A 16,577-nucleotide genomic window follows, 5' to 3' on the forward strand; every position below is an offset into this window, starting at 1 on the left:
AGAGGTGTTAGGAGAGTAAGTGCTCTTTGAAGAGCTCTGTCTTCAGGAGTTTATTAAAGATAGTGAGAGATTCTCCTGATCTGGTAGTGGAAGGTAGTTTGTTCCACCATTGGGGAACTCTGTATGAGAACAGTCTGGATTGCCTTGTGTGAATGTTTGTTTGGTAAAGCGAGGCGACGTTCATTGAAGGAGCGCAGCGGCTGGGAGGTAGTGTAAGTCTTCAGCAGTGAGTGCAGGTAACTGTTCTGTCATCACCTTGTAGGCGATTGTAAGAGCTTTGAATTTGATGCCAGCATCAACTGGTAGCCAATGGAGCTCAATGAGCAGTGGGGTGACATGTGCCCGTTTTGGCTGGTTGAAGACCAGACATGCTGCTGCGTTCTGGATCATTTGGAGTGGCTTTACAACACAGGCCGGTTAGTAGGGCAAGGTTAGACAAGGTTTCACATCAAAGTAAGCAAACAGACCATATAAAATAAAAAGCCCTAAAACAACCTCATGTATGATCTGACATTCGCACAGTGTACAATAAAACACAGGCATGAAAACATGCAGCCTGTACTGCTAACTATAGGGAGGAGTGTGCGGGATTATCTGTGCTGTGAGGAGGTGGGACCACTGTCACTCACAGCACGCCTCCCTCCACTGATCTGTTCCAACAGCTGAGGGGTTGCTGTTGGACCAGAGGGAAAACACGACAGACACAGTCTCGATATAAGCCATTTTGGAAGACGACATTAGGAGATCTGTAAACGAGGGAGTATGCTTTTGTGACAGAGCTTGTTTTGTAAATATAAAACTCTTGGCGTGAGAAGCACAATAGCAGTGATCTGCGTCTGGATACGCTCCGAGAATCACCGCGGTTCGAGGGTTTTCTCTGAAGACAAGGAGGAGAGGAGGATTTTTTTTTACATTTTGTCCCAACAAAGGTTAAATCCACAACACGGAACGGCAATTTGTCACATATGGATAGTGCTTGGCGCCGATTGCTGAGGCCAAAACAAGGGAGATTCGACTTGCGGCCGTAGCGGTGCGGTGCGGTGCGGTTCCAGGGATCCAGCGGAATAAGCAGCGATATTTCATCACCTCTGTCGGATTCTAATATTTTTTCGTGTTTTTGTATGTTGTCGATTAATTAAGAGAAAAGGGGCTTGTTATCGGTAAAGCCGGAGAACGTCGAATACAACCCTATTCTGCCACAACGAATTAGAATCACAGCGGACTTCACACTGTGAAAGACTATACGAATCCGTCCGGACACACAGTGATCGGCTGCTGAACGTGTTCAGGATAGAAATCGCAGTCAGCAGCCTCACTAGAAAGACATAAAAAACGAAATGTGACCATTTTTCCTTTTGTCTTCGAAAAGGCGTCACGTTATCACTACGTTCGTTTGCATAGGATTTGGCTATAGATAAGGTAGGCTATGCTTAGCTTTTGTCCAACATAGACATATCTTTATGTTTATTTAACACTATTTTTAAATGATTAAAATGTACTATTTTTAATATGTGCGCTGTTATTTCTTCTTCATCATACCTGAGAGATACCACTCTAGGACTGTGTTAGTATTCTGTGTAGTGACCAGTTTAACTAACGAACTACCACATTTAACTTAAAACTAAAAGGTTTTACAGGTTTTTACAGCCTTCAATACGTGATGCTGACACATAAGAGAAAATTTAATTTCGATACCAACCAGTCAAAATGTTTAAGCAAGTTGTGACCTTTTAAAACTAGAATATACGAGGATGGGGGTGGGGTAGTGCTTGGGGGGGGGGGGGGGGGGGGGCTTAAATTTACGGAGAGAGACGTGAATTGCAAAGTCAATTTGGCAACATAAAAATTTTAACTTGTCTTTAAAGATATACTAAAGCATTTTTATTAACAGCAGTGTCATAGAAGGAGGGGTACATTTTTATTGAACACTTGTAAGGCATATCATGTATTGAAATGTTTGTCACTCATGTCAATTTTATTTTTTTTTATGATTCATTTATGATTTTGAGTGTATAAGTTCCTGCATCATATGTAATGTAGCTGTATACATTTGGATGTTTGAGGCCGTGATTATTCAGAAGAGAAAGATAGCCACAAGGAACACACACAGGCATATAAGTGGAAGAAAGACAGAAAGGGAGATGAGAGAGAGGGGGGAGAAAAAACCTAAAAAACATAACATGTAGTGATTTAAACTGGCTGTTTCTAATTTTCAAACCTAATTTGATCACAACTGCAGGGTAATCTGTCTGTTACTGTACTTGGTTTAAATGTGTATTTTAGGTGATGTTACACAATACATGCCTTAAAATGATAATTAATTTGTAAAGTATTATAAAGCATTGATCACAGCGTAGGTTGAAAGGACAGTAGGCTCTCTGCAGGTAGGTGTAAACAGTCAGAACTCACCAAGAGGATGATGATACCTTTGCTCACACCATGCATTACAACTGGAAAGAGCTGGATTGTAGCTGTTACATAAGGGGAAAAGAAAGGGGGAGGAGAACTGAAGAAATGAAGGGGAGGGTGAATTTATGATTGGACAAGTGTTCAAAGATGGAGGGTAAAAAGAAGCTTCACAACAAATATTTAAATGTAAGAAACTGAACGTTTCTACCTGGGGAAGAAAACAGCCAAATACATGGCAAGAGGTTAGGAATAACATAATAAATTAATTTAATTGAATAATGGCTGATTGCAAATAACAATGATATCCTAAAGCATTACCCCTCTTACTAAAACTGGGTTAAAATTACTTGACTGGTATTGCACTATATAAAAATACATATATATATACATATATATATATATATATATATATATATATATATATATATATATATATATATATATATGTATATATATATATATCTTCTCTAAAAGTATTGGAACAGCAAACTTGTTTTGTTTTTAGTATACACTGAACACAGTGTATGAGATAAAAGTCAACATATCAGAATTTCAGTGTATTGTTTGCTGATGATCACATCCAAATGTGTTTATCTATTAGAACATGGAAAGCAGTTTTAAGTATGCAGGAATATACACAGTGTAAAGTTAATAACACAATAACAATTAATAACAGTTCAGTGCACATTCCATGCTTAAAATAGTGTTGTATTTCTCTTAGTGAGGCTTTACTAAACTTTTTTCAGTTGATGTTTCTTTTATGGATTTCCTCTGCAAACTTTTGACACACCTTTTAATTCACTTTTTGACACTTTTACTGTAAATTTGATACATTTATCTATAACTTGGTGCAGAGTGCTTATGTAGACATATGAATTCCTTCTGTTGCTGCCAATATGAGTAACATTATCAATAATGATGAGCCATTCTAATGCGAATCACTGCATTGCCTGTACCAATAAACTGTTATACTTTAGGTCATAAGCAGATTTTGTCTTTCTCCACACTTATTTAAAGAACTTTGGTAGAGGTAAACCTTATCTTGAACAGGTTGTAAAACATTTAACCTTCACATGCTTTTCATGTTACTGCAACATTTGTACAAGATATATCTTCAACATGACCACATATTTGACTTTTTAGCAGAGTGTGGACATTAATCATCTTTTTATCATCAACAGACATTCTACCTGATATTTTTATAATCAAATTTTAATCTGTGAAAAAGTAGTCAGTGTGTAACAAAAACAAGAGAATTGGCCTTGCTATTCCAAAAGTTCAGCAGAGAGGTTCTGCAGCCTTTTTGTCTGTTTATAAGCCTTGATTAACATAAGAATCGGGTCGTGGGTAATTGGAGTGCTGTTATTGATGTACAAAGCCCCTCCTCCCCTTCCTCCCTTTTGCTCTTTTCTAATGTTACCATGGCAATCATGGCCTCTGCCTGAACACAACATTTCGGATAACACTTCGGAAATACACCCTATCTTCACATACACCCTTTCTTTAAGTGACTCACAATAAAATGCCTACTGAAGTCCTTAATGTAACCTGGTGACACCCAGCTGGTATTTTTTTAGCATATTACACTAAAAAGTTTGAGAACTGGCATTGAGTAAATATTTCTGGGAAATAGGAATAATATTAAAAAATGAGATTTAGAAAGACACTGAAACACGTTTACTGTACAACAAGACTAAATTAGTATCCCCACATATACAGTACACAGATGTGTGTTAAAATTCTGAGGCTGTTCTTACATATTACCTACATATGCTTTTATTAAACACAGATACTTTGACATGCTTTCACTCTTTCATATAAATGATTAAAAAAAAATCTGTCCTTTACAATTTTTACTTTACATAGTGTTTATATCCTATTTATAAATTCTTTTTAGAGCATAAACTTCATGTCTGTAAAAGTTTGCTCTTTGCTTTCCAGGACACAAGTGGGTAGCAACATAAGGAAAAGGAACTCATGTTGTACATGGAAAAATTAAATGAAATATAAATACCACTAACAACCATTAACTGTTATTTATTATATTTCAAATCATGATCTTTGTTTTAATTAATATTTTGTTTAAAAACCTTCATGTCATCATTTCATTGGCTTGATCATCTTATATTTATGCAGTGTCCCTTTTTTTACTTTCTCTGTCAGATGGCACACTTTCCTGCACTGATCTTCCTCCTACCTATTCTGGCTGTGAGTTTTGCTCAGAATGAAGAACAAGGAATACCATGGGGCTGTGGATTTGGCCCGACACGGCCCTATACCCTCCTGTGTGACCTGGAGACTCTCTGGGGTGTGGTGGTGGAGGGACTGGCTACTGGAGGTAGTTTGGCTGCCATCCTTTTGGCTCTGGTGCTGCTGTGTCGCCTTCGTTCAGTGACTGAAGCTGAGAAGCGAAGCGGTGTGGGCCCCATTCTCCTGCTGCTCGTAGGCATTGTAGGCCTGTTTGGCCTGAGTTTTGCCTACCTTATTGAGCACAACGAGATCTTGTGTTCAGTAAGACGGGCCTTATGGGGAGCGCTATTTGCTTTGTGTTTCTCCTGCATGTTGGTTCAGGGTGTGAGGCTACGACGGTTAGTACAGGAGCAACGTTGTCCGGGAGGATGTGCTCTTACTGGTCTGGCTCTCGGGCTGGCAGCAGTACAGGGCATAGTAGCAGCTGAGTGGTTGCTCCTAACAGTGCTGCGACAAGGGCAACCTGCCTGCCAGTATGAACCACTGGACTTCACTTTGGCTTGCTCTTATGTTCTGGCACTTTTGCTTGCTGCACTAATGGCAGCAATTCTTGCATTGTGTGGTAAGGTTCAACCATGGCGTTGCAATGCTCTATGGCTTTTTGTCACCTGCGTGCTGTCAATTTTCTTGTGGGCTGCATGGATGGGCTTCTACCTCTATGGTAATGCAGCACTGGGGAAATCTCCAGACTGGGATGAGCCTGCACTGGCTGTGGCTTTGGTGGCACAGGGCTGGCTGTTGCTGCTGTTCCATGCTGCACCAGAAGCTCATGCTTGTCTACGACCTCCTCCCCAACCCTCTGCTCCGGACTACTTTGACACCTCACAGAACTCTTCACGCATGAGGGAGACCAGCTTTGATGAAGACATCCCACTCTCACACAGGCAGTTTGTGGAGAATCAGGGATATGCATTTGATGAAAATGCTGCAGGTACATCATCATAGTAAATCATAAAACAACTGTGATAATTAATGACTTCTGAGTTTTTGGCATTTACTGTGGCAAAAGGAAGATGTGCTAATTTGCTTTTTCACTGTTAGGGCTGAGAAGTGGCGGTCACCATAATGGCAACACAGGGGCCAGACCCAGTGCCCCTTTCCGCAGTAATGTCTATCAACCCACTGAGATGACCATGATACTAAATGGGGGAACGGTGGGTAAATAACTTTCTTTTTAACCATTCATGAAACAACTGCATAGAGTTTTCACATTATGTCTGTGTAGTAAAGTGACAAAAAAGAAGAGAGTGAAAATGAAGAACACCACCCAGAAACACTAACAATATCAGCTTTCACTTAGTGCAAGAGCCTATGCTGAGAGACTGCTTGTGTCATCGGTATGTGTCTAGGTTAAAGAGATTAGAGTTGAAGCAACCTCATTTGCCTAATCACTGATTAGGTCTGCGAACAGAAGGGAAAAAATGCACGCAAACACAATGCCATTCCAGTTGCAGTAGCTTCCCTTTCACAAAGATAATGCAGAGAAATTGTTTGCTTTGGATTCAGAACTACTGAAGAACTGTGGCTTAATATCTGATGAAAACCAAAACTATTACCAGAAAAATTATCTTAAATGTATACCACGGTATTGAAATATGATGATGGTATTGTAAAATGATGGTATATTAACCACGTGACATGCCAAATCTGTTCTTTGAAAAACAGGACGTTTAAGACATTCTGCGCATCCACAATGAAAGAGCAGTGGGAGGGGTAAGCAGTTGGAGCTCACTGATTGGTTATGGGGTGAAGATTCTCACTAAGGAGATCATACAGCAAAACTCAATAAACTATACAGGTTTCACTAATTTTCTCTACCAAACACAAGCTTTTATCTCCCTCGCGCTCATATTCTAATACCATACAGATTTCTGCAGTTTACTCAGGGTTTTGAGACTATCTTGAACGATGTAAAAATAATTAATTCTGCGGACCACTAGGCGCTCTGTGCGCTGCAGCGCGTTGCCGAGATCTCACCCCCGCAGAATCCGGCTCCACTTCCGAGCAGAAACGACACAACACCACCCGCTGTTAAACTGCTGTAGTGGAAACAGCGCTTATAAATAAATGAACGAACAAACGAAAATGAGGGTATTCAATCTGTACTTTTTAGTTTTAGTTCTTTGTTTAATTAGCGTTTTTTATTCGTTTCAGTTAAGGAGAACTTTTACCTTCAGTTTTCGTTATTTCGTTAGTTTTCGTTAACAAGAATACTTGGTTACTTAGCTACATGGTAATTATCATGCCATACCTTTATATCAAATAAAAATAGTATTAAAAAACAGATGACTACATCACAGACTATTTCCTGGAGCCCGACCCGGTCCGAGGAAAGTGATGAGGAATATTTTATGTAGGGTCCGTGCAGAGAAATAAAAGTCAAAGTATTTTGCTATTTAAAAGAATGGAAAATTAATAACAACTAGATTACAGAAACTGCGAGTGTGATTGCAGTGCTGGCTGGTATCTGTGGTGGTCGCTATGGTGTTGCTAGGTGGTTCCTAGGGTGTTGCTAGGTGGTTGCTAAGGTGTTGCTATGGTATCCAGGGTGGGTCCTAAGGTGTTGCTAAGTGTTTGCTAAGGTGTTGCTAGGTGGTTGCTAAGGTGTTGCTATGATATCTGGGGTGGTTGCTATGGTGTTGCTACGTGGTTGCTATTGTATCCAAGGTGGTTGCTAAGGTGTTGCTAAGTGGTTGCTAGGTTGTTGCCAAGGTGTTGCTATGGTATTCAGGGTGGTTGATAAGGTGTCGCTAGGTGGTTGCTAAGGTGTTGCTATGATATCTGGGGTGGTTGCTTTGGTGTTGCTAAGTGGTTGCTATTGTATCCAGGGTGGTTGCTAAGGTGTTGCTAAGTGGTTGCTAGGTTGTTGCCAAGGTGTTGCTATGGTATCCAGGGTGGTTGCTAAGGTGTCGCTATGTAATTGGTAGGTGGTTGCTAAGGTGTTGCTAGGTGGTTGCTAAGGTGTTGCTATGGTATCCGGGATGGCTAGGTTGCTCTGGCCGAGCAGGGTGTCCAAACTTTTGACCAATAGCTGCTTTATCCCATAGCTCCTCCATACACTCACAATACTGGTGCTCTGGCTGGGGTGCCGGGGTGTCCAAACTTTTGACCAATAGCTGCTTTATCCCATAGCTGCTCCATACACTCACTATACTGGTGAACTGGCCGGGGGGGCCGGGGTGTCCAAACTTTTGACCTAATGCTGTTTTATCCCATAGCTGCTCCATACACTCACAGTACTGGAGTTCTAGCTACCTGTCCTTCCATTTAGCTGCCGTCCTTCGATGGGCCCCATTCATTCCTATGGGGCCACTTCGTACGACAATTGTACGAAAACCGTACGTCGGAAAGAACTCAATAAGTTCTATAGGTCCTTTATAGGTTTCATCTTCGTATCTCAAAAATTGTGATGTACACGGGCATGCGAACTCATTCATTTTCAATGGGCAAAAAAGGGCACATTTACGAAGTTTTTACAAAAAACATACAAGTATACAAATCGGCTGCACGTTTTGCCGTTGGAACGAAGTTGATATCTCGAAAACTGCGGCACTGTGTGGCAAAATTGTGTCTGTGGTAGTTGCTAAGGTGTTGCTATGGTGTTGCTAAGCAGTTGCTAGGTGTTGCTATGGCGTTGCTATGGAATCCATGGTGGTGGCTATGGTGTTGCTAAGCAGTTGCTAAGGTGTTGCTAGGTGGTTGCTAAGGCATTGTTATCCATGGTGTTTCCATGGTGGTTGCTATGGTTTTGCTAAGCAGTTGCTTGGTGTTTGCCAAGGTGTTGCTAGGTGGTTGCTAAGGCGTTGCTATGGTATCCATTGTGGTTGTTATGGTGTTGCTAAGTGGTTGTTTGGTGGTTGCTAAGGTGTTGCTAGGTGGTTTTCCAGTTGCCAAGGTGTTGCTAGGTGGTTGCTAAGGCATTGCTATGGTATCCATGGGGGTTGTGATGGTGTTGCTAGGTGGTTGCTAAGGTGTTGCTAGGTGGTTGCTATGGTATCCGTGGTGGTTGCTATGGTGTTGCTAAGTGGTTGCTAGGTGGTTGCTAAGGTGTTACTATGGTATCTGTGGTGGTTGCTATAGTGTTGCTAAGCAGTTGCTAAGTGGTTGCTAAGGTGTTTTTAGGTGGTTGCTAAGGCGATGCAATGTGCAAACACATGGTGTTACTATGGACGCTAGGTTGCTCTGGCCGTGCGGGGTGTCCAAACTTTTGACCGATAGCTGCTTTTTTCAATAGCTTTTCCATACACACACACAGTACTGGAGGAGCAGGGGAGAGAAGGGGTTCCGTGCGCAGAGCCGCTGCTGTGTGAGTTAGAACTTTGGGCTCTAACTCTATGAATTTTCTATAGAAAAATTTCGTACAACGATTTTCATCTTCATATCTCCAAAAATGTGACGTACATGGGCTTTCAAATTTCTCCCCATTCATTTTCAATGGGAAAAAATTTGTACGTTTACGAAGTTTTTACGAAAACTATACGTTCAATCAAAAAACTTCATATAAGCACGCATCGCACCATCAGGCCGCACAATGTGGAGTTGGAATGGTGTCAATATCTAAAAAACTGCAGGAGAAGAAGCGCAGCGACCAAAGTGCAAAAAAAAAAAAATAATAATAATAATTTAAAAAATATATATAATAATAAAAATAATAATAATAATAATGCAGAATAACAGTATAGTTGCGCATTGCTAAACGTTGCTGAAGAAAATGGTCTGTGACATGGGGTACAACTATGTTCAATGTAACAAATCACACTGTTGTCAGAATATAAATTGCGTGCATTTTCCTATAGGACAAACAATTCAAACATGCGGATGAGCTCTCCACACCCGATAAAAAAAAAATCACACAGTGTCTGTCTGGCTTAAAATAGTTAGATACAGCTATTAAATGAATAAATCAACATTCATTTAAAAGATCAGGGAGATGTTCTGTATGCTAAATAACAAAGCTAGAAGCTAATAAGGTAATAAAAACATTTATTAAAAACAGAAAAATAGATATGAAATAGGAAAATAACCAACTTAACTGAGCTCAAAATGCTAAAAGAAATATAATCTAACAAATTCTAAAAAATTAAAATGAAATAAAAAAAAAAGGTACAAAAAAAAACAAAAAAAAAAAACGCAAATATCCCAAAGTAAAAAAACTGCGTCTGGTCGACGAAACCAAACAAAGAAATAATAATAAAAAAAGAAATGAAAAATAACATTTTAAGAGGCACTAAAGATGTACTAATCTCAAAGCAGTAGCTTAAAGACAGAATATAAAGCTTTACCAGCGCTATGAGAGGCAACATCTATAAAACAGAAGGAGCAGCGGCAGCTGTATACGGTAATACCGTATACCGCCATATAATCTGATGACGGTATGAAAAACTTCAATACCGCTCAACCCTAGCTTTCACTGTAGCATATTCTTTCCCCAAGATGAAACTTTTTTCCTTTTTTTAGTACATTTTAGATTTTGTAGCATTTTTGTCCATAAAGCCACAGTTCCCCAGTAATACTGAATCCAATTCTCTGCATCATCTTCCTGAGAAGAAGGAAGTAGTATTTACCTCTGGGAAATCCTGCTGCTCCATACTGCTAAACATAACATAAGTTTTAAGTTTCCTCAAACAGCTGAAAACATTAGTAAGTACATTAAGACCAGAGGTGGAAAAAGTAATGAAAATTTGTAATTAAGTAAAAGTACCTTTACTTTGCTAAAATTCTACTCAAGTAAAAGTAAAAGTATCCATCTGAAAATCTACTGGAGTAAAAGTAAAAAGTACTCAACTTAAAATGTACTTTGAGTAAAAGTTACATAGTTACTTTTAATTATTTGATATAAAATGTAAAAACAAATCATAAATTAAATTGTTTTTAATAAACTATTATATCACAAAATATTTGGACCTTTCAGGCAGTATTTGTTCAGACCACCCCATAAAACAAGTGGCATAGGCTTCTATGATCCATTTTTTTCTTTACTATTAAAAAGTTATGGCAATATAGGCGATTATAAACTGTAATGTTTTACAGGTCATTATTATTTTTTTAACTTGCCATTGCTATGCTTTAACTGCTATTTACATGTTTTTTAACATTTAAGCAGATTGTTTAATGATAAAAGTACTTAGACCACATGCTTTCGCAGGTTTGATGTGGAAGTTTTGAAAGCTGACAGCTCTGTCCGGGGGGGCACATTTTGTATTGCATGAGGACGTTATTGCCTCGTTATTTAGGGTGACCAAACGTCCGTATTTCCCGGGACATGTCCGTATTTTATGTCCTGTCCCGGGCGTCCCGGGTTTTTTTTCAAAAAGTGAGGAATTTTAAATTACCTTCATTGGACCATTAAATGTACAGGCACTAGGGCACTGCGCACGGTGCTGCGTGTGACATAATCCCTGAATCGTGTCAGTGAGAGCAGCCCTCTTCTTAAGGGGGGATATGCAGCCTAGAGGGGGCACCAAATCAAAGCTCCACATAAATTTCCTCTCCGGAGAAACAGCTTGCTGTTTTGCGGAGCGCACAACCGTAATCCTTTACAGCTTCAAAAACATGTATTATGCAAATTAGGTGTTGACGTCATTTAGCCAGTTGTCCTGGTTTACGCAAATAAAAATATGGTCACCCTATCGTTATTCCACGCGTGAGCATCTGTGCCAATTTTTTTTAAATTCAGCAGGTCCAGTTTTTTTTCCCCAGCATTTTTTTTACTCAGTAATTGGGAATTTTCCAATGTAGCAAAGTAAATTACTTGTGTCAAAATGTACTTGAGTAAAAGTAAAATTACCTATTTTAAAAACTACTTTAAAAATTACAAATTACTCATAAAATCTACTTAATTACAGTAACTTGAGTAAATGCAATTCATTACTTTCCACCTCTGATTAAGACGTTCTGTGTGTCTTGACATTTTTCTAATGCTTTTACGTTTTCACTACATAGGTCCCATCTGCACCCCCCACATATACAGGAAGACAGCTGTGGTAAAGGTGCACTGAGAAAAGAGAAGAGAAGATGGACAGAAGTGTGATGGAGAAAATATCCTGGTTTGGAGGACAAAGTCCTAATAGCACTAATGATTTTATCTAGTGTGCAATGACCCCCAGCACTGCAGTGTAACTGAAATGAGTAAGGACTTGTGGCACTTGTGCATGTGTGAATGTCTGATTGTTTTGCCTGTTAAAATGAGAAGGAGCACTGCAAAGAATACTTTGATTGATGGCAGTAACAGAAGTTTAGAGTAATTCATGGGTGATTTACAATTTTCATAAATTCATCACCTTCTTAAACAAATAATTGCACATCTACCTTCCTTTACACTTCTATGACAAAAATACATGTATTTTAATATTTTATTGAAAATACATAAAGTACATGTCCACATGTATGTGTGTGTGTGTGTGTGTGTGTGTGTGTTTGCTTTACAAACATACTTCGTTTCAGGGTCTGTTACCTGCCACTGCTCATTAAAAACATTATTTTTTTTAGCTAGGTTAATCTTTGGAAAGTTTTATCAGTTTTAGCAACACCCATTTACTAATGGACTCTGCTGGAGTATACAGTGGCATGCAAAAGATTGAGCAAATCTCTGGTACTGTGAATAGTATAGTGGTAGAAAATAAACGTAAATAAGCATTTATATTCAGTCAGTTCATATTCGGTAGGACCACCTTTAACAGATACAGAAGTCTTCTTGACTCTAAGATTTTTGCCCATTCTTCTTTACAAAATAGCTCAAGCTCAGCCAGGTTGGATGGAGAGTTTATGTGAACAGCAATTTTCTTGTCTTTCCACAAAAGCTCAGTGGTATTTAGGTTAGGACTTTGACTGGGCCAACACATGAATATTCTTTGATCTAAATAATTCCACTGTAGCTCTGTGTGTGTATTTAGGGGCTTTTTCTGCTGGAAGGTGAATCTTTAAATACAATCTTTTTGGTGTGTTCTTCATCACTTATGTTTTCTAACAAACCACTGAGGCCTCACAGAACAGGTGTATTTATACTGAGATTACAAATTACACACAGTTGGACCCTAATTAAGTAACTTCTGAAGACAGTTGGTCACACTGCATTTTATACAGGCGTATTAGAGTACAGGGGCTGAATACAAATGCACACCACACTTTCCAGACTTTTTAATTTGTAAAACTTTGAAAAGATATGTATTATTTTCTTTTCACTATTATTATTTTTATTAAATTATTTGCTATGTTGTGTTACAAAACTACTAATAAAATACATTAATTAATGGGAGTAATATAACATTTCAAAGCAGTGTATAAAATATAAATGCTCTTGGTTATTTAAACTTAAACCTCAATTTTCCTCCACCAATTCTGTTTAATTATTTTAGCGATTAGAGAGTCCCAGACTGTTGGGAAAATGAATAAACAGTCAAGTCAGCAGACATGGGCTTTTTAAAGCACCTGCCAAACTGTCTGATCATTAATATAATTAATGCCCACAAAGAAGGAGAAGACTGTATCTTCCAAATGAGAATTTTTGTCAGGGGTGCCCAAATGTTTGTACGCCACTGTACCTTTGAAACACTCTACTAGCATTAGCCTAACTACTCAATTTGACAGCTGACAACTCATGTCAGAACAGTTGGACTGGGCAGGGTTGGGTGTTGGGGTGGAATTGTAAATCTAGGTCAGATGCCTGCCATCACACACAGCACTCTCCATTCACCCCACCCCCATTATTCTCTGGTATTATATGAGTTCATGTTTTTTTTTTTAAAGCAGATGTCACTTTATATACATAAAATGCACAAAGAATTTACTTGTAGATTTATTTAATTTCTTATTTGAGATCTGTGACCATTTTTTGTGTACATACAGACTGCATAAGTGTGACATTTATCCCATTAAGGAAGTGCTGGGTGAATGGCATACTGTGATTCGCTATATATAGATCTGTAAACGGCCTGGTATCCCATATGTCTGGATACCAGATTAAGCTAACTGCAAGAAAGTGTGCATAAATAAAAGGACCAGTGATACAGCTCATTATTAATGATTATTAGTCACAGCGCTAATATACCCAACCTGTGTAGGAAACAATTACCGTATTTTTCGGACTATAAGGCGCACCGTATTATAAGACGCACTATCAAAGAACGCCTATTTTCTGCTATTTTTCCATACATAGGGCGCATCGCATTATAAGGCGCGTTAAGTGACACTAGAAAGGGTGCCTATATCAAAGTGAACAGGGGTGGCGCCATGTTTCCCTTCCCCCACCGGGGGTGGTCGCTTGCCGGTGGAGCGTCTCAGTATATATAAATCTAGCTCTTTCAAAGTCAAACGAGTGCTGGATATTAATCTACACAGATTCCTCTCCTGAAAACTGTTTATTTGGGTGAGTAACGTGCTTCAGTTTATTTACAGTAAGCTTAGATTTCCAGATGTCCACTAAGGCTTGCTGCACCAGCGTTAGCATAGCTATCCGCTAGCACGCTAGCTAGTCACCTAAACTAGTAAAGTTAACCCAAACTTAAACGACAGCGTTACACTGAGTAATCCTGCGTGTTCTGGTAAGACAGTGAGATATTAGCTAGCGATTCGTCCCCCGTAGCTTGTTTTAACACGGTAAACAAGCAGATTACAGGCTGATAAAACTCACCTCTGAGAGAGTTAGCGCTTAGCATCTAGCTAATGCTAGCCAGGCAAAGCAGCACAGACTTACAGGCCGATAACTCACCTCTGAACGGTGAACGCTTAGCGCTTAGCATCTAACTCTAATAATACTGCTCCAGCAGTATTAAAAGTGCTAAATTTAGAAAATACAGATCTCTGAACAGTGAAAAAGCTAGCTAGCTAAGCGGTTAGCATCTAGCAAATGCTATTGCTGCTCTGCACGGAGTGTGTGTTTACTGCTCCTTACACCTGACGGGTAAAATTTAGATAATACTGATCTCTGAACAGTGAATAAGCTAGCTAATGCTATTTGCTGCTCCAGCCTCGGAGCTGCACGGCTCTGGACTCTGTATAGCACTGAAACTCTGTATAACGCTGCACGGAGTGTGTGTTTACTGCTCCTTACAACCTGACGAGTAAAATTTAGATAATACTGATCTCAGTGAATAAGCTAGCTAGCTTAGCGGTTAGCATCTAGCTAATGCTATTGCTGCTCAGCCTCGGAGCTGCACGGCTCTGGACTCTGTATAGCACTGAAACTCTCTATAACGCTGCACGGAGTGTGTGTTTACTGCTCCTTACAACCTGACGAGTAAAATCCATACAAAAGGCGCACCGTATTATAAGACGCACTGTCAATTTTTGTGAAAATTAAAAGTTTTTAAGTGCGCCTTATAGTCCGAAAAATACGGTAGCTACGGAAACATGATCCATTGTTTGTGAGAGAAACAGAGAGTAAGTGAGTGCAGGGGCAAAGCAGTGCTTTTTCTTTATGTGCTCAAAAAACACTTTTATCTCCCTCCTCCATATGAGATGACGCCCTGTGCCAAGGCTGACCGGTTTTCTACAGGGTCTCTGTGTAAATTTAGTTTTTTTTGTAAGGTAGTTAAAATGTACATATCAGTGACTTTTTTTTTTGTTGTTGCTAAAAATAACAGGGATAGGGATGCAGCATTCTCAATAAATATCCTGCTGTGGAATTGCTGGATTGCTGTGCATTAAACCTTTTGTGGTGGAAATGGAGTTATTTTTGGTGTTTAAAACGTGTTTAATATTTCTATTTTGATTAAGAAATTAATCTTTTAACAAAATGTTGCGTTTAAATACAACATGCTCATTCTGTCAATACTGATTTGCACTTCAGTGACCACAACTGTCTTAAAATTGGACTAATCAAAATTTATTTACTGAGAGAATTTTGATCATTAAGTTATATATTACAAAGATTGCTTATAATATTGCCAAATGTAATACAATATAATGACTGCAGTCTCAAAACGCTGGAAGCACTCAGTAAAAGGTAAAACAGGGAAGAAACTTCTCAGTTTCGTGAATCTTATTCAACATGTCATTTTGTTGTTGATCAGTACTACTTGTAGCAATGAAACTCCTTAAGATGAAGGCACAATGGACCTGTGCAATTCAGAAAACAATCAACTGTGAAATATAACTTTTGTTATTGTGATACATGTACATGTGTGGAAAAGACATATATATTATTAACACACATGCCTTGTATAATTTGCACTTGTCAACTACCTGTATGTGCATGCTCACCTCAACATTACATTTCTTAGATACTGGTAAATACTAGTTGTATATTGAGTTCTTGTTACATCAAGCTTAATGTATAGTAAGATGGCACAAAATGTCCTAAAAAGTCCGAAAACACAATACCATTCTAAAATATGAAGATGGTATCTAAGCCTCTGGAAATATGATCAGTGTATTTAAACATCTTTAACCCATGATATCCTGGGACTGAAACAGAATGTCAGTAGTTCTGTAATGCGATTTGCACATCATACTGTATGTGATGTTTGTATTCTTTAACCCCACTACGACTGAACCTACTCCTGAAGATCTCGTGTCCTGATTTTTTACATTGTCAAAGTGACCCTCTCTTTATTTTCTTGCCTTCAGACTGTATCATTAGGGACATTTGACTGGAGTGGCAGTTTTCTAGCTGTGATACAGCATGCCTATGTGTAGAAATTGTTTCCCCAGTATAAAAGGTACACTGTTTATGTGAAAGAATTCAGAAAAATAAGTAACTGAATAAAGTGTTGTAGATCATTTTTGGAGTTTGTAGAATTTTTGGAATAGAGGAAAGTAGTCTAGACTTGAAATTTGAGTCACCATGAACCGATTTACTATTAACACTTTAAAAACATGACGTTAACTGAACATTTCCATATCCTCATAATTGGTAATGCAGCTCAGCCTATAGTTTTACACTTTATTGTGTTATTGAATGACATGCAAATATTTGGGCT

The 16,577-nt window shown here is 38.8% G+C and overlaps 1 protein-coding gene across 1 annotated transcript; it reads left to right on the forward strand.

Moving 5' to 3' along the window:
- The first annotated feature begins 613 nt into the window (after positions 1-613).
- On the forward strand, positions 614-16,377 carry gprc5ba (G protein-coupled receptor, class C, group 5, member Ba). Its single transcript, XM_022667953.2, has 4 exons — positions 614-1,419; positions 4,573-5,590; positions 5,701-5,813; positions 11,602-16,377. The coding sequence occupies exons 2-4, from the start codon at positions 4,573-4,575 to the stop codon at positions 11,644-11,646; spliced, it is 1,176 nt and encodes a 391-aa protein (XP_022523674.1). The 5' UTR covers positions 614-1,419; the 3' UTR covers positions 11,647-16,377.
- Positions 16,378-16,577: the final 200 nt, after the last annotated feature.

The sequence above is a fragment of the Astyanax mexicanus genome, chromosome 19 (genome assembly GCF_023375975.1).
Source record: "Astyanax mexicanus isolate ESR-SI-001 chromosome 19, AstMex3_surface, whole genome shotgun sequence".
NCBI classification, from domain to species: Eukaryota; Metazoa; Chordata; class Actinopteri; order Characiformes; family Acestrorhamphidae; genus Astyanax; species Astyanax mexicanus.